Source organism: Heloderma suspectum, chromosome 7, assembly GCF_057233095.1.
Source record: "Heloderma suspectum isolate Gila_16-S chromosome 7, 16-S_ref, whole genome shotgun sequence".
Classification (NCBI taxonomy): Eukaryota; Metazoa; Chordata; class Lepidosauria; order Squamata; family Helodermatidae; genus Heloderma; species Heloderma suspectum.
In genome coordinates this window covers 88,844,583-88,870,550 of record NC_139464.1, presented here as the reverse complement: position 1 = coordinate 88,870,550, position 25,968 = coordinate 88,844,583, and the positions used below count along the sequence as shown (strand labels likewise).

The 25,968-nt window shown below is 42.4% G+C and overlaps 1 protein-coding gene across 1 annotated transcript in view; it reads left to right on the top strand.

Annotated features, from left to right (window-relative positions):
* Positions 1 to 25,968, top strand: part of LOC146340048 (V-type proton ATPase subunit S1-like) — a 90,570-nt gene that overhangs the window by 37,516 nt on the left and 27,086 nt on the right. Inside the window, exons 4-6 of the mRNA XM_084811905.1 lie at positions 10,359 to 10,555; positions 12,204 to 12,244; positions 13,784 to 13,869. Coding sequence (XP_084668031.1) covers positions 10,359 to 10,555; positions 12,204 to 12,244; positions 13,784 to 13,869 — 324 coding nt within the window. The remainder of the gene's footprint in view (positions 1 to 10,358; positions 10,556 to 12,203; positions 12,245 to 13,783; positions 13,870 to 25,968) is intronic.

Genomic DNA, 25,968 nt, shown 5'->3' with positions numbered 1-25,968 from the left:
GAGGGAGGTATACTGGCGATAGGCATTTGAAAGACGCTCCAAGTACGCTCTGGGGCCTCGGTGGCACCTTGCAGCACTTTAGACACTTTGGTCATATTAACTGACTTCTTCATACCTGCTTTCATGGCTTCTAACAGCAGGGTTTGATACTGGGTGAGGCGCTCTAGCCCCACTTGTGTTTTGGGATTCCAGCGGGGGGGGGGGTACTTACAAGGAGGCTTTATTGGGTAACTTACAGCACACAGGCGTACTTAATGGTTGGATCAGACAGCTTCTCTGAACCACGAGCTATTGGGCTAAATGGGTTTTATACCATACATGTTACCCATGAGGCAGCACAACACTAGCAAGCATTTTCAGCATAGGCTAGAAGTGTTTGGTTCTCAGGCACAGCTTCCTGTAAACAATTTCGCTTCTCAGAGTGCTTGATAACACTTTTATTTATTAGTATGGGAAGACAAATTTTTTCTCTTTTTTTTGCTTTCTTTTTCTTTGCTGATCTGCCTGTATTGCAGATCATGTTTCAAACTTTTTACACAAAACTTTCTGCTCCATGCACCAGCCTTGTCTCTTTATTTGTCTTTTTCAAGTTAAACTTATTTAAACCTTTCTGCCTTACACTAGTCCCAATGACACACATTTGGGATAGGCTCTTCTTCTCCTTCTAGTTACATTTTCTTTATCTTAAAGAACTATTACATTATTGTGGCTACTTTATTCCAGGTAATAAGCTCCAGGCACAATCAGCTGCTTTTAATTTACCCTGGGGGCAACTATGGCCACGCTTCTTTTTTACAAATGTTTTTTCTTTGCCTTTTGCCTTTTCTTTTTCTCTCTTCTCTATCTGTCTTCTACTTTCTCTATTTTTTCTTTTCTACTTGCTTTTGTCTTTTCTCTTCGTCATCCATTGGGAACTACACTTAGTATCATTTGGAGTTGCAACTAACACTAATTTGCAAATATCACATATATTTCATGATATTTAAGAAATCATAAAATATACACAACAAACTTTTTCTGCAATTTAACACAATGAATGGAAAACACTTTTTGCATGGTAAGGCATGATGGAGCAGATCCAGCAATTATACTGCTCTTCTGGCTGAAAGCTCAGGGCTCATCAAAATCAAGGGAAAGGCATACCCACACACACAAAGAGTTCTAGGTCACCATTTTTGCATCAGCAACTCTATGCTGCATGAGTTTTAGCAGAAGGAAATTTAAAAGTTATAAATCAAACTTAGCCTGCTGTACACTGAGCTGACTACAAACATAGACACATGGTCCACAGCGATGAGAGTTCAAGTTTATCAAAAGCTTCACAGCACTGTCCATGGCAAGTCTTTGACAATTTAAAATTTTAGTTCATGTGCAGAGTGTCTCTAAAAAGCCCAGATGATGATGGAGGCAAACAGTGAAGGCTCTGGGCAATGAAGATGCGATGTTTCCAGCAAAGGCTCTCTACTTTTGCATGAGTTTAAAAAGGGAAAGTGTGGCCCTACACCCCTTTTGACAGACAAGGGCCTTTAACTTTTTAGCAAGGCCTCTGTCTAAACAGAGCGGCACAGCTCAGCTCTCTAGCCGTGACACTTTAACCTGGGCAACTCCTCTGTAAATTTTATTTTACTTCTGTCAGGTTCTCTCACAGACATTTTAAAAACTTACTCTTTTTTTTTTTTCTTCTAACCTGGTACACGAAAGCACTGAAACACTGAGTGCCGAAACTCAGGACGCTGGGGGGTGATGGGCATCGCTTTATACTTGCATTTTTCAGGCAGCCATTAATCTTCGGGAAGGCGGTGGGGTGATTTGCAGGACTTCAAAGGCAAGCTTCTCAGTTTGTTTGTATTTGTAAATCCCAAGCTCAAAACAGGACACGATGAGGTACAGGGCCACCAAATTCTTGCTTTGGCACGGGCAACAAATAACTCGGGTTAGCTTTCTTCGCTGGGGTCTCAAACAGGAAAACAATCTTAAAGTTGTAACATCACTGACAGCGTCAGCCAGCCAGCTACACAGATCTCATTGTTTTTCAAGACAGTTGCTCCAATATCTTCTTTTCTTCTCAATCAGGTTGGGTCTCCCAGCTTACACAGTTTATTGCAGCTTCCAGGAGCATGGCAGTAGCGTGATTTTGGCTTGGCCAGGAACATGCTGTCTGGTTTCTCGGTCTCTTTAGCACACACACTTAGGCAGTGTAACACTGGACACTCAAATCAGTGAGATTTCTTCATTGCAGGGAATCCCACGGCAAAAGCTTAATGGTTACGCTCTTCAGAAATCATATAGCTGATGGTCAGTAGCTACAGGCTCTATGCAATTCTAACACAGTTCAAAGCTAAACACGGATACCTTGACAGAGATCTTCAACATGGTCTTTCCGCTTCATTCTGCTTTGGGACAGTCTTATGGCACACTTTTCACTCGAAGAGGGGTCTAGCCTGTGCTCTGGGGGCTGATTCTTCACCTTTATTTTCTATTTTGCCTTCATCTTCTGGGTCTTCATTTTCAGTTTCCATTTCTTAGGGATTTTATCTCAATTAGGCGAGGTGATGATGTTGCACAACTCAGAACGTTGTGGGCAATTTTCCTGCCCCCCCTCTCTCGGCGCGCTAGGCTAACAGCTACTTCTTTGGCCTTACACTCTCACGCTCCCACGCTTTGTTAAAAGCCAGACTGTCCTGCAACATTTTTCTAATTAACAGCCTCAGATCTTGTTTTTTTTCCTCTCAGCTCGACCTTGAGCTTTTTGCTGTTTTCTCTCTTTATTCTGAATCTTTTTAAAAAAACCTTTTTCCTTCTTTGTTTGACATACATCTCAAGGGGGTGCAAGGTTTGCTTCCCCCACCACCCATAGCCTCCCTCCTAAATTGAAGACAGACACAATTAGGGAATGGGAATTGGTCAGTGAGTAAGGGGTCTCACTGGCCGACACAAGAGGATTTTTCACACCACGCACTTTGCTACTGGCCTGGGCACCCGGACGGTCAACGGTATGCGTCAGAAACCGCAGTAGCCACTCACACAATCATCAATCTCTCCACTACATCCATATGTCCCTGCCACCCACTTTTCCCACTTTTTACCAGAGCGGAAAACGGCTTCCCCAGCTTCCTCAGCTTCCTACTGAGTACTGGCGTGCTAGGTACTGGCGCCCACTCGGGGGTGTGATCAGGCCCCCCTTCTACCCGCAAGGAGTAGGTTCTTTTGTATACGTATACCACCAACACTGACCTTCATAAGGCGGGGCCCTCTTTTTTTCTGCCCAGTGGCCTTTCTCCCTAAAGGCGGGGCCCTCTTTTTCCCATATACTTGCCTTTCTCCTGAAGGCTTCCAATGTGGGTTTCAACTCAATTGCAGCTGCGATACAGGCAGGGCTCAAGTTCCTTCCTCCGCTTCCCAAGGTTCTCTTGCTGCTCGCTGCCGTTTGGGCGATCCCGGTGCAGGCTTTCTCCCATTCACTCGACAAAAAGGTCGGTGGCGCCAAGAAAGGGAGGCATGCGCCGAGCTCGTCCTCCTGGTGCGGCGATCAAGAGCAGGCAACTGCCACCTGTCTGGCTCAGAGCCTGCCACATCCGAGTCACGGCACCATTTATGTTGCAGAACCCAGAGTCAGAGAGACCACGGAGTGAAGGAAAAAGAGATTCTTTATTTAACGCGCGGGCTTAAGGCTGGAATCGTTTCCAAAGAGCCAGAAGCCCCGATTTACATTAGCACATTGGTTTTATAGACATTGTGACACATATGAAACGGCTCCTCCTCCCCCTCCCGCATGGGGTTGCAATCCTCAACATTTTTTCTCTTAGCACTATTGTTTATAATACAAGAACTGGGTTATAGGGTAGCCATGATAAGGAGAGAACAGAAGAGAACAGCAGAGAACAAGATATACAATTGTATGACCTTTGACAAGATAAGGAATTCCTGTGTCTCGTCAGCTTACAACAATATATTCAAGGGAGAAAGAGCTCAGCAAGAACATGAAGCATGAGACTGCATGAGGCTACTTAGTCTGACCCCCGATATGGCTGCTACAGAAGAATTGATGCTTTCGAACTGTGGTGCTGGAGAAGACTCTTACGAGTCTCCTGGACTGCAAAGAGGTCAAATCAGTCAGTCCTAAAGGAAATCAACCCTGAGTGCTCATTGGAAGGACAGATACTGAAGCTGAAGCTGAAATATTTTGGCCACCTAATGTGAAGAGAAAACTCACTGGAAAAGACCCCGATGCTGGGAAAGATTGAAGGCAAAAGGAGAAGGGGACAGCAGAGGATGAGATGGCTAGATAGCATCACCAATGCAATGAATATGAACTTGAGCACACCCTCCAGAAGAGAGTGGAGGACAGGAAGGCCTGGTGTGTTATGGTCCATGGTGTCACGAAGAGTCGGACATGACTTAACAACTGAACAACAACAACAACAAGGCATATAAACTGCTACCTGGAGATTTCGGTATTCCTGAAAAACACAACTTGGCTGATTGGTGGAAAGCACAGCCCTGCTTTGTTGAGGAAAAGCAGGGTACTCTGCCTGTAGAAATGGTAAAATGAAAAAATGGTGTGGGATTTGTTAAAACACTTCATAGAAACCACCTACTCTCCATGGGACAGTTGGATGGCATACCTGACAGTACTTCAGTGGAGACGGTTAGTCAAGAGAGGAGAGATGCATCTTGATTACAGCCATAGGTGCAGAGGCAGAGCCCACCTAACACTCCATAGCATGCAGAGGAAAACAGTGACTCAGAGAGGGCGGAAAGTGATTTGAGCTGCTCAACAGTGGGAAATGGTACCTGACATAGATTGCCAGCTCTTGGAAATTCATTTGTCCCAAGAGACAGCACACTGAATGAGTGAGTGCCCAGTACTTTAAATGCCGAAGTTCAGCCATTTGCAATCCTTGCATCCTCACTGGACCCACCAGTAGCTTCAAGTGCACCTATTGACATAGAGGACCCTTCAACTCCCATAAGTAAAGAAGATGAGATTACTGGCTGCTACCCCGTAGCAGGTAGACAAAACTCCCATTATCACTATGGAGCACCCATACGTAGGGTTTTAGCATATGGTTTTCTGGAACATCAAGCTTTTGGCTGAGTGGCGAATGTAGAACTTTAGAAACCCCTGCATTCTGATGTGCATCAACAGCACCATCTAGTCTCAGTTTCTAGAATGTCTGGAACTCAGGGACCCCTGCGGGGAATGAACATCCTTGGGTTTAGAACTAATCCACTTTCCCAGTAGAACTTTAGAAACCCCTGCATTCTGATGTGCATCAACAGCACCATCTAGTCTCTAGTTTCTAGAATGTCTGGAACTCAGGGACCCCTGCGGGGAATGAACATCCTTGGGTTTAGAACTAATCCACTTTCCCAGTTTAATCCTTTTTTTTCATAGCCCAACTGGTTTAAAGTGGCTTGCTCTTTTGTAATGGACATTCACAACCATTAAGAAAGTGGAAGCGTTCTCTAGTTAAATTTCTGATTGGTTACCTTGAACACCTATATCAGAAATGGAGCTTACTTCAAAGTACACTTTATCTCAGGAAGGTGGCTGTCTTCCACTGGGCTCAGATTCCCATAAATATGCAGAGTATAGTTACACTGATTGTTCTCGGGATTCTAAACCAGGCAAGAAGGAAGGCTTGGAACCATTCTAAAAACTGGGATTGTAGTTTGCAATTCCCATAGGTTGGATCAAATATTACAGTGTTCTAAGTTTATGGAGGAATTATCCTTCTGCCACCTGTTAGACCAGTATATATTGCAACACTCACAATTTTTTTGTATTTCAGTGCTCACAATTTTTCAGGATTTCAAAGCCCTCCCCATGGGCCCATTTGAGAATTTGAGAAACTGCTGTGGGCACCACCACAAAATGCCTAATCAGTGGATTACCAGTTTGGCATCTACCTGTCCTGTCTATGGATCTTAGGCTGTGTCTTATTCAGCAAAAACATTTGTTTTGTGTCTATTGGACACCACAATATCTCTTTAATAAGGGATTTATAATTCAGCTAATTGCTGGTGGTGCAGTACAGTTAATGCTTCTTTTAAACATATGTTTTGGCAGTGTCCAGTAGTTGCTGTCAAGGGCTCCTTGGAGGCCTCTCTCAGTCTAATCCAGTAGCCAAGTCCAGACACAGACAAAGGGATTCAAAGTGAATCCATCCCTCTCCAACCTGCTGCCACTCCACCTCTGAAGGATCTAGGACTAGGAACATGGTAGTGCCTGATACAGCAGTCATTTTGCCTTATTGTCAGCAATACAGTGAATCTATTTTCAAACTTGTTAATCGGCCAGCATGAGGAAGCTGCAAAAGTAGATTGCAGTAACTTCATAAAGGGCATAGGCAATAGAAAAACATTTGAGCAATTTCAAAAATAGATGAAAAGGTCAGGAAAGTATAGGCAGGCAGAGAAGAGGAAGCATGGAACAAGAGGAGTAGCAGGACAAATGTACTAGCATAACAGTGAAAAGACAGTATGTAACAAGTTGTTAACATTAGAAAATGAGAAGAAAAGGAATTAGTCTCAAATTTAGAAAACCATACAGTGAACCAAGGCAGGATAAGTGCACTGAAAATTCCACAAATTAATTATTAGTCTGATGATCATGCTTATTTTGCCATTTGGTGGGTCCAGGCATTTTTGTAATACTATTAGCAAATGTCCTGATTTGCTTGAACCAATATTTTCCATAATAAAATTAATCCGGAATGTTGACTTTCACAGACATAATTTCACATTACAAAGAACGGATTTAACACAGATGCTTCCTTAAAGATGATTGCTTGGCCTATCAAAACATAATGAAATGGCAAACAGCCATCTACTAACATCAGATTGCACTCTGGCCTGAAGTTTATGGTTTTCATGTGTTACAAAACTGGCTGCATCCTTTCAATAAGAACTCCTTCTTGACTACTGCAGTGTTTTTGCAGTACATATACATATTAATCTGTAGTTTTGTAGAATCAAAGCAGTTACATTTGTGAGGCACAATTCTTATTTGCATAATTTACTGGTTGGTAACCATGTCCTTTCTAAGTGGGATGGCCATGGAAGGATGAATTCATGTTTTGCAAGACTTTTGATTAAGAGGCATGAAATATTCAGCCCTATATTTTCTGACTAGGTAATTTTGAAATTCAAAAAAATGCTTGTCCACTAAAATTGAATTCTGGCATAATGAGAAGGTTGAAAATGGAACTGGCTATTGTCTCCAGGAGGATCATAATATTTGCACAGCGAATATCTGAGACCCCCAGAGTTTGGTCACTTAACAATTTCCATGGTGTAGAGATTATTGCGATCACCTTCTACTATTTCTTTAGTTTTCTGCTGACATGTTCTTGATCTTTATCAGAAGTAATGTCATTGGGATTTCATATCTGCAAGAATATATTATTGAGGATAATATTTCTATTATAAACAAGGTTATTGAAGAGCTAACAGTAAAGATGCCATTATCCTAAATGTTTCTTCCAGATTAATTGCTTAAAACAAGGATGAAATAGACCTGCCATGACTGCGCAAACCCATGGTTCATTACATTTTACTTGTATAGAGTTGCTATGCCCTCTTTCAGCTAATTAAGTGTCAGTGCCTAAGGCCCGTGGCATTGAAGGCAAAAGTTGTGATCCAAACAGGCTGGTGACTGGATTCTGGGGCATGTACATAAGGAAACAACAGGCCAAAGGCAGAAGATGTGGTCAGGGACAGGCTGTTGATCAGATAAGGAATCCAGAAGACAAGGAACAAGAGAGGCAGAGGCAGAAGCTGGTGGTGAGCTACAGGATAAGGCAAGATGAGGTGAAGTGAAGTGAGGCATGGCAGCCATATACAGAAAGGTTGGATATATATTTGATAAATAAGACAAGGCAGGACTCTGTTCAGTACCTTTTCTCACAGATGAGTTGCCCAGACTGGAACGCTAAGCCTAAGAGAGATGGGGCCAGCATGATTCTGTTTTGGCTCACCGGGACCCTGTCTCCATGACAATGGAAGGAGAAGCAAAGGAAAGCTTATCCGGATTTTTTCAAGGAATCAGCTTTGGTGTGCTTTGGTCCACGCAGGGCTCCATGCGTGAGTGCACCACTCCAGTATAAGTTGCTTCACAGAACATACTTCTGGGTGGGGTGGGAAGATTGGAGTAAATATCTTCAGACTGGCAGGGGCTGCTCAACCAATAAGAAAGCCTCCCTCCCCTTGGCCAGGCTCTTCTTTTTCCTTCCCCTGATATTCCCGTAAAGTGATGGATGAAAGCTTAGCCTCATTGACCACAATGGTAGTTACTTCTAAGGAGACCCGTTCCCCAAGCCATGCCCAATTCCACCAATTGTTTTTTTTATTTCTCGTCCTCTAAATCCACTACCTCACTTTGTCACTACCGCATGATAGCACTAAGGTGCGATAGTGACATAGTGAGAGATAGGGGGCATAACTGTTGCTAGACAAATGCCTAATACTGACATAGTGACATTAAAAAACCCTTTGTAGGTGCGATTTTTAAAACCTTCCTTTCTGGATGGATGGTTTCTTTCATGTCTCTATGCCTCTCTCATGCATTTGTTCTATCATGCAAATGCTCTGTCGCTGTATCCAGAAAGGAAGAAGTAAAAAAACCTCACACCAACAAAGGGGTTTTCAATGTCGCTAGGTCACTATCACGCATTTGTCCAGCAATAGCTATGAGGTAGTGATATAGGGGATATAGGTATTGCCAGACAAATGTGAGATAGTGACATACTGAGATAGTGAGATAGGGGGGCGGTGTTGGTACTGCCAACAAAAGCGCTATTTGGTTTAACACTTTAATTTTTAGAGGCTGCCCGGAACACACCTATATTTTGCAGGGATGGCCACCAAAGTTTAGTGGTAGACAAGGTGAAGTAAATGCCACGAGGTAGCGCAGAACTCTGACAGGTAGCCCTGAAATGGTGGAAAGAGTGGAGAAACAGAGACAGGGAAAACGTTGAGGAAAAACCCCTTGACTGGGGTCAGTGAGGTGAAAGACACACCCCTGGGCAGGGCTATCCTGCTGGAGTAAAAGCAGATGGTGGTGCACACCACAACAGAAGCTCAGACAAGCCGAATTAAGGAAAACAATCAGACTAAAAGTAGTCCCAGAAGAACCGTTTTTTTAGTGTGAAACTCTGGAGTGGCTGCGAGATGGCTATGATATCTTGTATCCCTAATGACATCCAAGTGCAGCAAGTTTGGAGTAAGTAGCTTGTGAAGACCCCCTGCCCCGGTTACTGATTCCTCTTGGGCTGAGAGGTGGCACTTTCCTTTCTGCCACTGTCAGGGGACACTCAAAGGCTCAGGCTTTCCAGTCCCTCTCCACAGAAAGTAAAGTGTCTGGGCCTTGCTGCCAGATTTCCCAGTTCAGGCTTGAATTAGGGCACCTTACATTAATAAGGTGATTAATGTAAGGTGAACTGGGCTCACTTGATTTACAATTGAATCAGTGAACCGACTCCGTGGAAGCACTGTGTTTGGGCAGGAGTGCACAACCCATGGCATGCAGGCCACATGAGGCCCCAAGGCCTTTACTGTAGCTCCCATGGGTGCCCACCACCACTGAATTTTCCCCACCCCAATTTCTCCAACACTTGTACTGTCCGTTCCCTTCTCCAGAGATCTTCATCAGTCTGAGGTTGCTCTTTCCCTGCTGCTGCTACCAGTGGGGACATTTCTGTGCCACTGCTAGCATTGAAGGAAGAGCAATCTATATCAGGATAGCTGGTGTGTGCACATGAATGTGTGCGCGCGCGCGTGTGTGGCCAGTGACCCAGAGCCAGCATTACATGCAGCCATTGGGGCCAAAAAGATTGTTCACACCCACATTTGGGGATAGGTGAAAATTTTGTCGAGTTTTCATCATTCAAACATGCAAGTTACCTCACCACTTGATGTTGCTGACATCAAGTGATGAATATGCAATATGTGGCTGCCTTAAAAGTTGCTGGAATGGCACATTACAGGACCATTTGTAGTTGTTAAATCACTCTATAAAATATTTTTTTTCAACTTACAGCATGATTAAAATTTTCACCTCTCTATAAGCTGGTTGTAAAACAGCCAATTTCACACATATACACAAAAGATTAATTTTTCCAAAACATTTAGAAAATTGTGAACACTTAAACATTTTTGTTCAGCTTGATTATTGTAATTACTGGGTTGTTTATGTAATAAAATTCCATGTCAAATCCTTGTTGAAGATAACCGAGTTCATTTTACATAATAGAGGCTATAAAAGACTGTAATCAAAGCCTATCAGAGTATAAAAAGCAATCACCCCTGCCTTAATCATCCTCTACATAATTAACTGTTCTTTGTACTTACTGCAGGAACTTCTTAAGACTTCCTCATCATCTTTAGTTTTGCCAGGTGTTGACTGTGATGCTGTCAGTCACCTTTCAGACTTCCTCCAGGAAACACTGAACTGGACCTTAGTAAATGTAGATGGCCCTGATATATCACAGCTGATGGTGAATGTTTCCCAACCCAAACTATTTGTGATCAATCTACAGCCAGTGAGGAGGAGGTATGAGGTGTAATACAGACTAGAACATTTGTATACACTCTCTGTCTTTATGTTTAAATCCTGGTTTTAAAATTATTTTTATTTATTTGTTTTATTTCTGTACTGCCCAATAGCTGAAGCTCTCTGGGCAGTTCACAAAAATTAAAATCACAAAGTACAACATAAAACAATATAAAATGTGAAAGCTTAAAACTACAATATAAAAGTAGAACCAGAAGAAAACCTAGCGAGAATGCAGAGATTTAAAATACAGATTTAAAACAGCAGTACTAAAAGACTGGAGTGCTAAGATGCTGGGAAAATAAAAAGGTCTTCACCTAGCACCAAAACAAGTACAATGTAGGTGCCAGGTGAACCTCTCTAGGAAGCTCATTCCACAGCCAGGGTGCCACAGCAGAGAAGTCCCTCTTCCTGGTAGCTACCCGACTCATATCCTTTGGCAGGGGCAATCTAAACTAAACAAACTATACTAGTTTGTTTTTGTTTGTTCTAAACCTCCAAGAAAGAAGTTTTCAAAATTACCCCAGAGAGGTTTTCCATGCATAAACTACTCTTAGCAGTTTAAGGGAGCAATCCTGTGGCCTCTAGACAGAGTCTGAGGGATCATAGGATTGTTTGGGGTCCCCGCTCCAAGGTCGGAGGCAGCACTCCCCTGCCCCCTTGTAGCCAATGCAGAAAGAACCGCACCAGCTGCTCCCTGAGGTCAGAAAAGTAACCTCGTAGAGGGGGAAGAGGGAGTGTTTCGGTGGGTGCAGAGGGGAGGAGACTGGAGAGGCCAGGATATGAGCTATCCTAAAGCCTCTCCAGCCTCCTTCCCTCCCACTCCGAAACACCCCAACTAGATGGGTAAAAAAGCCTGTCTGGAGAAAAATGCAGAATGGGAGGTGGAGGAAGCAAAGATCAGCTCTACCACTCCTCCCACCCTTCATAGGATGATCATAGGCTTCCAAGTTTGAGGGCTAACGATCATCGAGGCTGCAATCAATAGGATTGCGCCATAAAAGTGTTTCCTGCAATTTAATCGAAATGTTCCACCATCGAATTGTCGTTTAAAACAATTGCTTTAAAATCTTGCACAAACATTCCCACAAGTATGCCCTCTAAAACATCCTACTTAATTAAAAGCACACATGGCAACCATAGATCTTGCAAGCATTATCCTCTAGGGACATGCATGTATTGTGCTGCAAAATACACCTCCTTTCTATTATCTACTTAGGGCACAATCCTATGGCCGCTAGACAGTGTCTAGACGGCTATAGGATTTTGCTCTCACAAGTGCATTTTATATCAGCTTCAGTTTTGCAGTTTTTATTTGGAAAACTTTCACTTACTGAATGCCCTGAATGTTTGTGTCTGGAATTTGTCTTGTCCACCAAAACTACAGTCCTTAAAAATAAAATAACAAAACCTCTGTATCTTTCTTCCCATGTTTCATTTGTTATATTTGTGTATATTATTCTTATATTAATATCTATCTATCTATCTATCTATCATCTATCTATCTATCATCTAATTTCCTCTAAAGATAGTATGAAAATGTTTTCCTTTTCAAGAAAACAGTAGTAAAATTATTTGCAAGAAGCACACTATTTCAGTCTTGTTTACTTTGCAATATTTTTCTTTTTCTTTCCATATTTCTGTGCAGAACAAATGAACATTCCCTTCGAAAGGAGTTCATGGAGAATGGTAAGCAGTACACAAGGAATAGGTTGTTCAGGGCCAGCATTAAGGGTATGCATGGTTGGGCACCTGCCAAGGGCCCAGACCACAACAGGGGCCTACTGATAAGAGCCTCTGAATTTGCCCCTCCTCTTCACCATTGCAATCTGCTTGTTCACCTGCCTCTCTCTCTGGCCCAGACAAAAGTACTGGTGAAAAGGAGGAGCAGTGGAAGGCACTGCTTTGCTGCCTCTGAAGCAAACGAGGTCACAATGATGAGAAAGAGGATGAGGAGCAATAGCACCTGGTGACAATGGTGGTGAGAAGGGAGGCTCGCTGATGGAGGGGAGCCATTCTGGGTGTCTTGCCCTGGGGCCCTCAAAAACCTGGAACTAGCAGTCCAAGCCCCAATTTTGTAATGCATATGGACAAGTTAATAGAGAAGTGCAACAGCTTCTAAGAGTTGCCTGGTGGTGCTTCCAGACACATGGATCCTAGCACCACCAATCAAAACACAGTGTGCAACTATTCCATCTTGCCCTCCTTAGGGTGCAATCTTATGGCGGCGAGAGAATGTCTAGATGGCCATAGGATTTATCAGTTTCTGGGAACTGAGCTGGGTTTTCAGAGACCTGACTCCTCCCCTCCACTGCCTCGTAGACAGCGCAGTTCACCCCTAGCTCCTTGCTTGTAAGAACTGCGTGGAGCGGGCAAAAAGGGGGTGTTCCCAGGGGCAGGTAGGGAAGGAGACTGCGGGACACTTCCTATGTACTGTCTGGCCTCCCCCCCGCTCCGATGTGCTCTGGCTAGATAGCTGAAATAGGCTGTCTAGCTGCAAATGCAGGGCAGCCAGAGCGTGGAGCAGAGCATCTCCTCCGTGCTCCACCCACCCTGCATTGGATAGTCAGCCTCCTCCAAGTTCAGAGACAGCTGACTATCCCCATAGGAATGTGCCCTTAATGGATTTTTTTATGGAAAGAAAAAAAGATAGAAGCATTGGGAAAGACCACAGTGTCTCTCTCTCCCTCGCCGCTAAAATTCTTGAATGACACAGGGCAATTTCATGATAAATGCCTCATCTGGATCCACCCCTGGATTAAACATTAGAATTTGACCTTGCTGTGTAAAGGAACTGTTTAACCACTGTATGCCCCAACCCAGCACATACATTATCAAATTCATATTTCAGCAAGAATTAGCCCTATGTTAGAAGTATGTGGTAAGAGGGTGTCTGTTTCATACTTCATCCAGTCTTTTCCCTTGAAACTCTTCAGTAGCCTTGTTAATGTAGTTTCAAATCACCTTCAATAGTACCTAAACCTCTGAACCTTTTCTGAACTGTTGTTTGCATCATGTAATGTAGATACTAAACTCTTCAGGGAAACACAGATGTCTTAGTCTGTTTTTGTAAATTATCATGCACATTGTGTAACAATGAATATTTAAATATTAATAAGGATAGACACCTGTTTAGGGCCCAGCATGCACTACCTTCCAAGATATCTTAGCTCTTTTGAATGAAATTAATGACATTTGTAAGCTCTTATAATATAATTCTGTTTACAGACAAAATAATTGGAGGGTTTACAAAGTCTTTGCAGCAACAAGGAATTCAATTTTTAGCCATTTATACAGCAAGGCGACCTTCAAAGGTGAGTAGTTTCCAAAGCTTAGAGTCCTATATATGTGCAGTCCTATATATGTCTACTCAGAAGTAAATACCACTGAGCTCAATGGGGCTTACCGCCAGATAAGTGGTTATAGCAGGGGTCCCCAAACCTTTCAGGCTGGTGAGCACGTTTGGAATTTTGAGAGTGTTGCAGGTGTTCTCACAAAACAGCTGCCATGGGGGACTTGCCCATTCATAAAATGGCTCCATGAAGGGTTAGGGATAGGGATGGCTGCTGTGGGGAAATCCAGAGCTTTTTAGGCTCACCCAATTTCCCGGGAGCCATGGGCTTTTTCATGAAATCCAGGAATTCCTTTCAGGGTTTTTTTCCCCTTAAATTGACGTTTACACAGATTGCAGCTGCAATTTACATAATTTGCAGAAATTGTGGCTGTAATTTGCTTAATCTGCACAAATTGCAGCTACTGTTTGTGCAAATCATGGGTGCAATTAAGCATATTATGGCTGTAATTTGTGTGAATTACATGACTGCAATTTGCGTAAATGTCAATTTAAGGGAGGGAACAAAAATCTACAGGCTGGCCCAACTCAACCTACATCAAGTTTGGCCAGCTCGTGCGTAAGTGAGCCAAAGTCCAGGGGGCTAAGCTGATGAAAGCTCGGTGAACTTCACCCCCTGGTTGGATTCCTCCAGCAGCATCCCTAGTTAGGGCCAGTCACAAAACATTCATTTTTCAGAAGGCAAACAAATGAGAATACAAACGAGAGTAACTTGCCCATGAACCTAAGTACAAGAGCTGGGTTTTGAGCTCCAAAACACAAAACCACTCTTCTGAAGTCAAATAAAGATGGTGCTGGAGTTATTTTGTTTTTAATCTTAAATCCCAGTTGTTTTTTAATCTTAAGAAATAAAATAAAAGTCAGGAGTGGCAGGGAGCCTGGCAGGTGGTAAGAGTAGTGTCCATGGGCACCACGTTGGAGATTCCCGGAGTATAGGATTTCAGCCTTATTTATTTATTTATTTATTCATTCATTCATTTATTTAATATCCTGGCTTTCTGCCAGAAATGGTGCTCAGGTTGGGCGAAGGTGCTCAAGGCAACTTAGTGGATTACTGTTGGATATTGTGTTTGATTTTCCACATTACACAACAGAGTTGGTTCTGCTGTATATTATTTTGCCCAACAAGTGGAATGAGTGCCAGTGCTTAAGGTCAGAGAAAGAACGGGAAAGAGGTGTGAGGGGTAGAATTAGAATATGTTACCAAAAAGAATGGACACTTAAATCAAGCAGTAAGAACTATGGGATTGTGGTGTACCTACCTGTGAGGTAGGTTAGGCTGAGAGTCACTGACTAGCTCAAGGTCACCCAGTGAGCTTCATGGACAAGTGGGGACTTGAACCCGGGCATCCCAAGTCCCAGTCCAACACTCTAACCACTATGCCACATGTTGCAGTGTGGAGTGCTCCTGTTCAGGATTCCAGCCAGCCAGCTCTGCACTCTTCCAGGTTACACCATTCTATTCCCCCTCCCCTGGTTTTCCATTCCCTCATACCCTCCAGCATCCTACCGTCAGCCAGCATTTCGCCATTGAGGACACTCAGTTCTCCTTCTCCTTGGGCTGTTTTGGGGGCTTTCCACCTTTCATGGGTCCCCCCCCCAAAAAAAAAACAAATAGTACTTCTACAACTCTACCCCCAAGCCTGCTGATAGCTCCCTCCTATGTGCAGATGTTGTTGTTCTACACAAGGTTCTATATTCAGAGAATGAATTCACTGTTATTACATAGGATAACTGCAGAACAAGTGTGGATAATCTAAACTAACACACAATAGATGGCTTTAGAGATTTAAAGCAACAGAGGACTTTGAAGGCTTAAATGCAAGGCAATATCTCTTTTTTGGTAAAAATCTTGCTTTTTTTCCTAAGAGAAAGACAATTAACTCCAATAAACCTCTAAGAGGTTTTATTGACCTCTTGAAACAACACCATTACCAGTATGAATATTCTTTTCAAGAGAGCAATCCTATTGTCCCTGGACGAACATCCCAGAGACCATAGAATTGTTCAGCTTGCCCTCCTTGCGAGGTCGGAGACAGCACTCTGACCTTGGAAAGGGAAGTCGGAGAACTGACCCTCCTCCCCCATCCACTCACTGCTGGCATGGACAGAACCATGCCAGCTGCCCTCTGAGGTTGGAAAAGCAACCTCAGAGGAGGAAGAAGAGGAGGCATTTCAGTGGGCGGGGAAGGGAGGAGACTGGAGAGGCCAGGATACAAAATATCCTGAGCCTCTTCTAGCCTCCTTTTTCTCCCCCTCTGAACTGCTCCCACTAGATAGGCTAAAAGGCCCATCCAGCAAAACCTGCAGGGTGGGAGGATGGAGAGGCAAAGATCACCTCCACTACTCCTCCAGCCATGCACTGATTGATTAGATGCCTCCAAGTTTGACAGCATCTAATTACCGAGGGCACAATCAGTAGGGTCGCACCCTAAGTCTATGAGAGCATATTAAATAACCTGCTTCCATAAACAAATCATTAGTAATTAGTAACAATGAAACAATGCATGGAGAGAAATGTTTAATTCCATACCAACAGAACTAGTAACTAGGGTGGAGCAAAAGCAGCTACAAAGCTGGCCATGATTGTCTGCATTGCTGCACTCTGCCATATTTCAGTACATTTTTAAGAAGCAGATAAACTTCCCTACATTTACCACCAGGTAAATTCTTTTATTCATCCATTCTCTGTTCTGATTTGTGGATTTAAGATCATAAATACCAGGGAAATGCACGGACAGTCATTTTCAGTGCTTGAGGAATGTGCAGAAGTCTCCGTAACGTCTTACCAAGAGAGGCCAGCCTAGCTCCATCTCTGCTGTCTTTCTTCCAGCAGGCAAAGACATTTTTATTCAGACAGCCTGCCGAACTGGGTTTTACTGGTGGGTGCTGTTTATTTCTTTATTTTATTGACGCTTTTTTAATTATATGTTTTAATTATAATGTATTTTTTTTCTTTTTTTCTTATCTGGAACACTATTTGTAGTAGAAGGGTAGGATATACATTTAGGCACAATTCTATGCATGTTTAGACAGAAAAAAGGCCAACAACTCTCAGCATTTCCCAGCTAGCCATGTTGGCTGGGCAGCTCCTATGCTGGGAGCTGTAGGACTTTTCCTTGTCTAAACATGCATAGGATTGCGCCCTTAATAGATAAAAAAGATAGATAAGATATAGATAGATAGATAGATAGATAGATAGATAGATGACAGACAGACAGACAGACAGACAGACAGACAGACTAAACTGAACAAGGCATCCCATCTTTTTCCTCCTTCCCTTTGAGCACTGCTTTACATCCAAAAACTAAATTTTAACTTGTAATTGTGGACAATATACTTAATTATATCCCAGCTAGGTCAGTCAGATTTGACATACAATGCAAAGAAGAGTTTAAAATAATTACAGCAGAACTGCTTCAAGCTGGTTGAAGCTAGCTCCAAGCCAACCTTTCCTGACCTGTTGCCATTCAGAGGTTTTGGACTACAATGCCCAGAATTCCTGACCATTAGCTATGCTGGCTGGGGATGATGGGAGTTGAAGTGTACAACATCTGGAGCATGCCTGCCAGATTGGGGAAAGCTGCTGCTGACTTTTCTAAGAAAAGTCAGCAGCAGCTTGGCAATATATAGAAGAAGGAATGGTGAGAACTGAGACATTAGTAGCATCTTGTTATTCATCCCACAGGATGGTAGTATATTTTGGTCAACAGTAAGAGGCACTAGGGGGTATCTGCATGGAGCTTTTACTCTAGTTCTATTCCACCCCCAAGACGATCATGGCATATGACGCACGCACCTTCTCCATAGCTAACACAGCTTTTCTTGCCGTAAATCTGTTTTTTTCCCCAATCTCATTTTGTGACGCATTTTCCCATCACAGTGGCTTCAGTGCAGTTTGGGAGTCCCTGGGACCTCAGCTGGCTTCAGTGCAAGCTGGGGGAAGCAGCACCAACTGGTGGAAGGGAAAGTTGCATGGGGCAGGGGTGTGGGGAGAGGAGAGGGCTAAACATGTCTACCTGGAAGTAACTCATTACCTTCAGTTGCACTTTGCTGAGTACAGGAGCAGAGGGGTTGGGAGAATTCCTTTGCCTGTTGTTTGAGCGCAGGAGCGGGGAGGGGTGGGAAGCCAGTCCTGTTCCTTTAAAACTGGTCTGTGGCTAATATGCGCTCAATCTCTGATTCTTGATTTAAATATTCATTGAGAGTGGGAGTGGGGAGGGGAGCCAGCTATGTTGCTTTCAAGCTGCTCTATTGCGAATGTGCACATAATCTTATTGATTCTAAAAAGGGATCGCCCAGAGGAGAGGCATTGGCTAAACATGTTTTCTTGGAAGTAACTCTCTCCAACTGCACTTCATTGACCGCAGGGGGGCGGGGGGGGAGGGCAGGGAGCAAGCCTCCACTCATGTGCTGCTGCACACCTGTGCAGTTGATGATGATCAGTTCTACTCACGAGACTCTGTCCTCACAACCTTGAGTGAACGCAGTTTCTGGTGCCATTTGCCTCAAGAAAGTGCGGGTTTCTCCAATGAATACACTGCTTTACTGGTTGTGTGTGCTGCACAAGAAGCAAATTCGAGTTCTTGAAAATCTAGTTTTTTAAACAGAATCGCCTCATAAACCGTCTCCATGTAGATGTGGTCCTAGTTTCTGCACTAGGGATGTACAAAAGTCACTTACCTTTTCGCAGGGGTGATTCGTGGTGGGGGGGAGGCACTCCGCTCCTCCCCCTGACATCCTAACCTGGCCGGCTCTGCTCCGCAGCAACTCCGCGGAGCTGCTGGCAAGGTGCATTCGCAGGCATCTGGAGCCTGCGGACGCAAATGGCGGCTACGGCGGACGCCATTTGCGTTCCCTTTTTTTGCTGTGATAGGCTACGTAAATATTTACGTAGCTTATCACAGCAAAAAAACAGGAACGCAAATGGTGGCTACGGTGGCTGCCATTTGCATTCCCTTTTTTTGCCGTGATAGGCTACATAAATACTTACATAGCCTATCACGGCCTCCGCAGGGATGTAAATGGCGTCCCTGCATTAGCTGTGATAGGCTACGTAATTATTTACGTAGCCTATCACAGCCTAAATGGGGAAGCGAATGGCGGCCACAGATGCAGCCGCCATTCACAAAGCAGTGCGAACAGCACCAGGTAAGTGCTCCGTTTCGCGCGCCTTTCGCAGGGTGGTGGGGCGGAGGGCTTCTTTCCGCCATGGATTTTGGGGGGCCAAATGCACTGGCATTCAGCTTCACTGAGATCTGTGGCAGAATTCTCTGACATCCCTATTCTGCACTAGAATTATTTTCCAGCACAGACATTGCATCTTTTGACTTCAATAGTACATTCATTTTCCTACAGTGATGAAGTGGAATTTGGTACCTATTATGCCACTGTAGTTCTATGAAGGTTAGAGGCAAGGTATATATAAATGGGTATATAAAACAAAGATGGATGAGCTGGTCTATGAACAAAAAAATCCACAGTAGGGCAATACCTTTATTGTTGTTGTTGTTGTTTATTCGGTCAGTCGCTTCCGACTCTTCGTGACTTCATGGACCAGCCCACGCCAGAGCTTCCTGTTGGCTGTCACCACCCCCAGCTCCCCCAAGGTCGAGTAATACCTTTATTAGGACCAACCAAAATGGCACAAAAGAGTGTGCAAGCTTTCACGTTCTCCAGAATTCTTATCAGACTAGATAGTACAAAAAGTAGAGGGTGAGGAAAAAAATACCAAGATTAGGCCAGGCATTGTGGCCATGAGGTCTGTAGGGTAGACTCAGTCTCAAGATGGAGATTGCAGAATGAATGAATTGGTCACTGGTAGGTGTTGCAGGTATCAGATAACACCTGGCTTCTGGGACAAAGAAGAATGGCTGACCCACATTTGAAAACATAAAGGCCGGCTGTAACTCAGGTCTGTCTCTTGCCTTGGGCAAAATACACAGGTTACTCAGTAGGCCGAGAGCAGAAATAAAAACATGTCAGTTTTTGTACTAGCAAAGCTAGATATTAATTTTGTGTGGTGAACTAGGTCAAAAGGTCAATTGAAGCCTGCAGTCTCCATCTTGACACTGAGTCTAAACTACAGTCCTCGTGGCTATGTAGATTATCTGGCCTGATCTTTATACTTGTGTGTGTGTGTGTGTGTGTGTCCTAACACACACACACACACACACACACACACACACTTTGTTCTTTCTAGTTTGATCAGAGTTCTGGAAAATTCAAACACTTGCACACATTTTTGTGGCATTTGGTTGGTCCTAATAAAGGTATTTGCCAACTGGGGATTTTGTATAAATAGGTGTGCCACTGATAACATTTGCCCACATTTGCTAGTATCTACCACCTAAAAGATTTCTGGAGTTTATGTGAGTTACTACACATGACAGCTCTAGCTGGTTCCTGTTTCCAGGTTCATTGATAATGATTGAGTAGTGTGACATTCAGTTGGAGAAGCAACAGGCCACAAATGAAATTTATGCTGATGGAGAAAGATGCATCTGAACCTCCTTTTGTATGAGTACTTCAGGTCAATACATAGATTTGACCTAAAGCATTTGTTGTCTTTCTCAGATCGGAGGTTGGAAGGAAACATATGGCAAAGAAACCCTGTCAATGGCAGCAGAACTTTCTTCTCAGTAAACAGGGTTAGAAACAAGCTACTCAAACTGTAATGTTAAGCTGCCCAATGATTCTTTGGGTAGTATGCAATGGTGTCCCAGCACTAGCATTAAAGACGTTGTGCTAGCATAAACCAACGCTGTGCAACATAGCTAGTACAATGGTAAAAAGTGGTGATTGCCACCAAAATCGCTGTGTTTCCCCATTGCACATTCATTTATTACATATGTATACTTTGTGCAATGCTGTTACGTTGTGCGAGTGGGTTTTTTTTTCCATTTTTTATTGTGAATTTTAACAAAACAGAAAACATAACAAAACAAAACAAAAACAAAATAAAAATACAACATATTCTAAAATCCTCAGTTTCAAATATGTTTGCCATAAAAGTTCAGTCATTAAGTCGTGTCGGACTCTTCGTGACCCCATGGACCATAGCACGCCAGGCCTTCCTGTCCTCTGCTCTCTCCCAGAGCGTGCTCAAGTTCATATTCATTGCATCAGTGATGCTATCTAGCCATCTCATCCTCTGCTGTCCCCTTCTCCTTTTGCCTTCAATCTTTCCCAGGATCAGGGTCTTTTCCAGGGAGTTTTCTCTTCACATTAGGTGGCCAAAATATTGGAGCTTCAGCTTCAGTATCTGTCCTTCCAATGAACAGGCAGGGTTGATTTCCTTTAGGATGGACTGATTTGACCTCCTTGCAGTCCAGGGGACTCGTAAGAGTCTTCTCCAGCACCACAGTTCGAAAGCATCAACTCTTCGGCACTCAGCCTTCCTTATAGTCCAGCTCTCACAGCCATACATTACTACTGGGAAAACCATAGCTTTGATTAGATGGACCTTTGTCGGCAAGGTGATGTCTCTGCTTCTTACTATGCTGTCTAGGTTTGCCATAGCTTTCCTCCCAAGGAGCAAGCGTCTTTTAATTTCATGGCTACAGTCACCATCTGTGGTGATCTTGGAGCCCAAAAACATAAAATCTGTCGCTGCTTCCATTTCTTCCCCTTCTATATGCCAGGAAGTGATAGGGCCAGATGCCATGATCTTAGTTTTTTTAATGTTGTGTTTCAAACCATCTTTTGCACTCTCCTCTTTCACCCTTAACAAGAGGCTCTTTAGATCCTTTTCACTTTCTGCCATTAGGGTGGTATCGTCTGCGTATCTGAGGTTGTTGATAATTCTCCCAGCAATCTTAATTCCGACCTGTGATTCATCCAACCCGGCATTTCTCATGATGTACTCTGCATATAAGTTAAATAAGCAGGGCGACAATACGCAGCCTTGTCGTACTCCTTTCCTAATTTTGAACCAATTGGTTGTTCCATGTCAATATTCAAAAAAGAAAAAAGGAAAAAAATAAGTCACTCATAAACTTCAGTAAAAGCAGACCAGATATCCACATATCTGGATATAGAGCACTATATAGTATATAGTGCATACTATATACCACTCTTTCAAATGTTGCTAGTCTTGTTAAGTCTTAAGTCCATTGCATTATAGGCGGTGAGCTTTTATCCTTCCAATATCATTGTATCAGTCTTTTAGCAACCAAAAAGGCGTGAAAAATCTATTTACACTGACCATGCGTTACATTCCAAGAAGCAGGAAGTAATTTAAAAGAACATTTACATCAATAAATATTAAAGAGCTTTCCAGTACAAAATTTATCTGTATAATAACTTCCTCCCAAAAGGAGTCAACCATTGGGCATTTCCAAAAAATATGAATAAGAGAAGCATTGACTGCATTACACCTCCAACAATTAGCCGAATTTGACAAACCTTTATTAAAAAGACATTGTGGCGTCCAATAGACCCGAAACAAAAGTTTTTGCTATATAAGGCATAACCAAAGATCTGTTGAAATGTCTAATACAGACACCAAGACAGCAGTCCATTGATTAAACAAAATAGGACGTTCCAATTCCTTGTTCCATTCCTGCTGTAAACCACTTGTATCATATTTATTCATTGATAATAAATGTTTATAAACATGAGTCAATATGTCTGATCACCTTCAATAAGTATTTCCAATAGCAAAGGAGACTCCAAAGCAGTAAAAGTGGCAGGACCGAATCTAGATACCAGCAGGCAAATCAAATTGATCTCGCAAATTTGAAAATAACAAAAATTCATCATCAACCCCCACTAATTGATCCAGTGTAAAGATAATTTTATCTGTACAGTTTTGCCATAAGAACAAGATTTTCTTGCCAGTTCTTAGATCTGGATTTCCCCATAAAGTCAATTTAGCATAGGAAAATGGGTCAAACTGTAATTGACATGACATTATATGCCAAACTTCTCTAACTGACAAAATTGTGGCTACAGACAAGAAAATCCCAACACTGACCAAGGTGGAAAATCTAATCTGAGTGGAAAAGACCAAAATGTAGTAGAGGTCAGCAAATAGACCCGATGGTCCTATTTGCTGCTAGATCTGGAAAATTGAATCCGCATTCATTAATTCAAAGTTGCATCCTTTTTAAAGATATTCTTGGTGGAAAGGAACCCCAAAAGAATTTACAAACCAAAGCATTAGGTTTTGGGGAATATTTTCCAGGTCATAGGTATAGGGGTCCCACGTATAACGTAATTAATTTGAGGTATGGTATTCATCTTAATTGTATTCATCTTATCCCATAAACTCAACTTTAAAGATACCCAGCTATCTATATCTCGTGAAATATCATTAATCAACTTGTTTAAATTTAACCTAATCATTTGAGATATATCTCTAGGGATAATTATTCCCAGGTAAGTAATGAACTCTGGGCACCGTCAAAATTGCCAATCGGCTAATACACTAGAGTATACCCTATCTCCAATTGACATGATTTCTGACTTCGACCGATTAACTGAATAGCCGGACAGTTCACCAAAGGTATTAATCAATTTCATCAAGGCTGGAACCAATAACTGGAGTCTCGAGATAAACAACAAAAGATCATCACCATAAAGGCTAATTTTGAATTCTAAACCAAAATGGACAAATTTCGTTGGGCAAGTGTTGATTTACAGTAGCACAACATAATTAGTGCTAGCTTTGGGACTCCATTGGATACCACCCTATGAAAACAAATTGCTCAGTCTCTCTCCTAAAAGAAACAAAGTTGTTGCAGCAAAGGCCAGTTCTGCTCTTGTCTAGGCCGCTAGGCGAGGTGATTCCTGTACTCTTGCCTTATTTGTATTATGCCCCCCAAAGCAGGGAGTAAAGCATGTAGCCCCCTCCAAAGACAGCACAAAATTCTGCTTTTGAGGAAGTGACAAGAGGCTCATGTGGAGGTGTGGGGAAAGAATATGCTCCCGAGGTGGCCCACTGGAGAAAGACACATTCATCACAATGTCTGCTATTTTTTGCAGCTTCACAGTTACAAAATAAAGTATGTATGAGCCACAGTGCTAGCCAGAGAGGCCTTCTAATGATTTACTGCCTACTGTGCTCCAAGTCAGCCATGAATGTGAGAGAGTCCATTTTCAGAACTACTGCATTTCCTAAAAGTTTCTTTTCATCTTTGTGAAAAGCCAAAGGGCCCGTCCCAGTTTCAACAAGTTAAGCTAAATCCTGTTTTGAAAATACAGAGCCTGCTGTGCACTTGTAAACGCAACCACTGCCTCAATTTTCTCTACTTTCTTCTTGTGAATAGTCTCTAATCTAATGCTCTGCAGCATCTACCTGGTTCACTGATCCATACATACTGCTGAGATTTCATTTATGTGTGACTAAAATTCTCTCCTTTATGGATGTGTGCTCTCACCTAACTGCTGATTCCGACACATTGCCAAGCTATTCATGTTTCTACATGCAACAAGATTTTTTTAACCGTCTCTTCCACAGAATCCGGTAGTAGAGTAAGGGTTTTAAGTCTGTATTGTTCATTTTTAAACCATACATATGTTTTGAAGCTAGATATTGATCTTTAATTATTTTTTTCATATTTTGACATATTCAAGTTTTGTGTATTGATTTTAAGGTTATAAAGGGCTAGTTCGTAGGAATACATGAGAGACTTTTACATTATGTCCCTTGACCAAGTATTGGCAAAGGAAGTCACAAGTAACTACCTGGTGGACACACTTCATTTTTCAGTCATTCAGTGTGTTCAAGAATATAATTGTCTGTACAGAAAATATCTACCTCCATTTGTACGCCCTCGAATTTCCAAGCTGCTGCTTTTGCTGACATGTTTACTAAGTAGCTACATGAAACGTTTTACAGAGACATTCTTCCAACAGAATTTAGTTATATGTTTAGTTATATTTGAAAAAATATATATCTGGTTATCTATTCATTCACTGTAATCTGAAATAATAGAACATCAGGAAGTGAAAATTAGTCCCAGATCTTCTGCATATATTTCACAGGCATTCGCTAGGGAGTTTTTGCTCTCCACTGAGCTCCGAGTAACTGTTTATGGGGATGAGTGGGTATTAACATCAGTTTCTATGGAACCATGTCAACTACACTTTTCTTCATATGGTTTTACTGAACACAGTATTCCTATGTTGAGTTGCTTCTTGGCTTGTAAAAAGGCGCGTCAAAAGACATGATTAACTGTTTTAAAAGGTTGTGTAACTTATAAAGCTTCAGCCATTTTTCCATTTGATTTTGCCAGTCATTGATGTGTTGGAAGACAGGGTACCTATATTTGGGGCAACTCACACACTCCCTCTTTGGATTTTAATTTCCTCCTCCCAGCTTTGCCCATTGAGCAAAATCCAAGGAAACATTTCTTTTTTCACCTTTTTTAAAAAAACTGAAACCACCACATAAAACAGTACTGTGGGAGAAGCAGTCTCTGTTGTTCATTTTACATTTCATAACCATCCTAGTTGCAGGCTTTTTACCCTCAAAATATAAACCAGAAATTAGTGTTATGTTGAGAAGTCATTATTGTGATGACACCTGAACTTTACATTTCTAAGAGCTTTTCTAGACAAGGCATTTATTGTGCACTCATCATTCCTTACTCACAGTTATTTATGGATTCTTTAGACAATGACATGACCCTCCAGTTTTGCTTCTGTTTTTAAAGAGGATTTTCACTGGTTTTTTTTAGAGCGGAGGAAATGGAAATGGAAATTTTCACATTTGTGAAAGTGAAATAAAATGTTTTTCCTACTTGTCTAATTATGTTATTCTGCTATAGCACAGCACTACCTAGAGGTTATGCAGTGGAAAAGCGGGAAAGCAAATGCTCTTCATGTACTGCTCGGATCGCAATTCTGAGACGAAACTGAAAGTAGATAAAGCAGATTAACAGCCTTGTGTAGAAAAGCTCCATGAGCCTTAAAATGGCACCAAAAATGATTGTGCATTGACTTACATATGAAGAAATAAAAGAATATTTTTTCACATGTCTTGAAGGCAAACATTTTCTGGAAAGGGATGTGGCATTTAGAACTTGGATAGCCAAATGTCTTTTAAAAAAATACT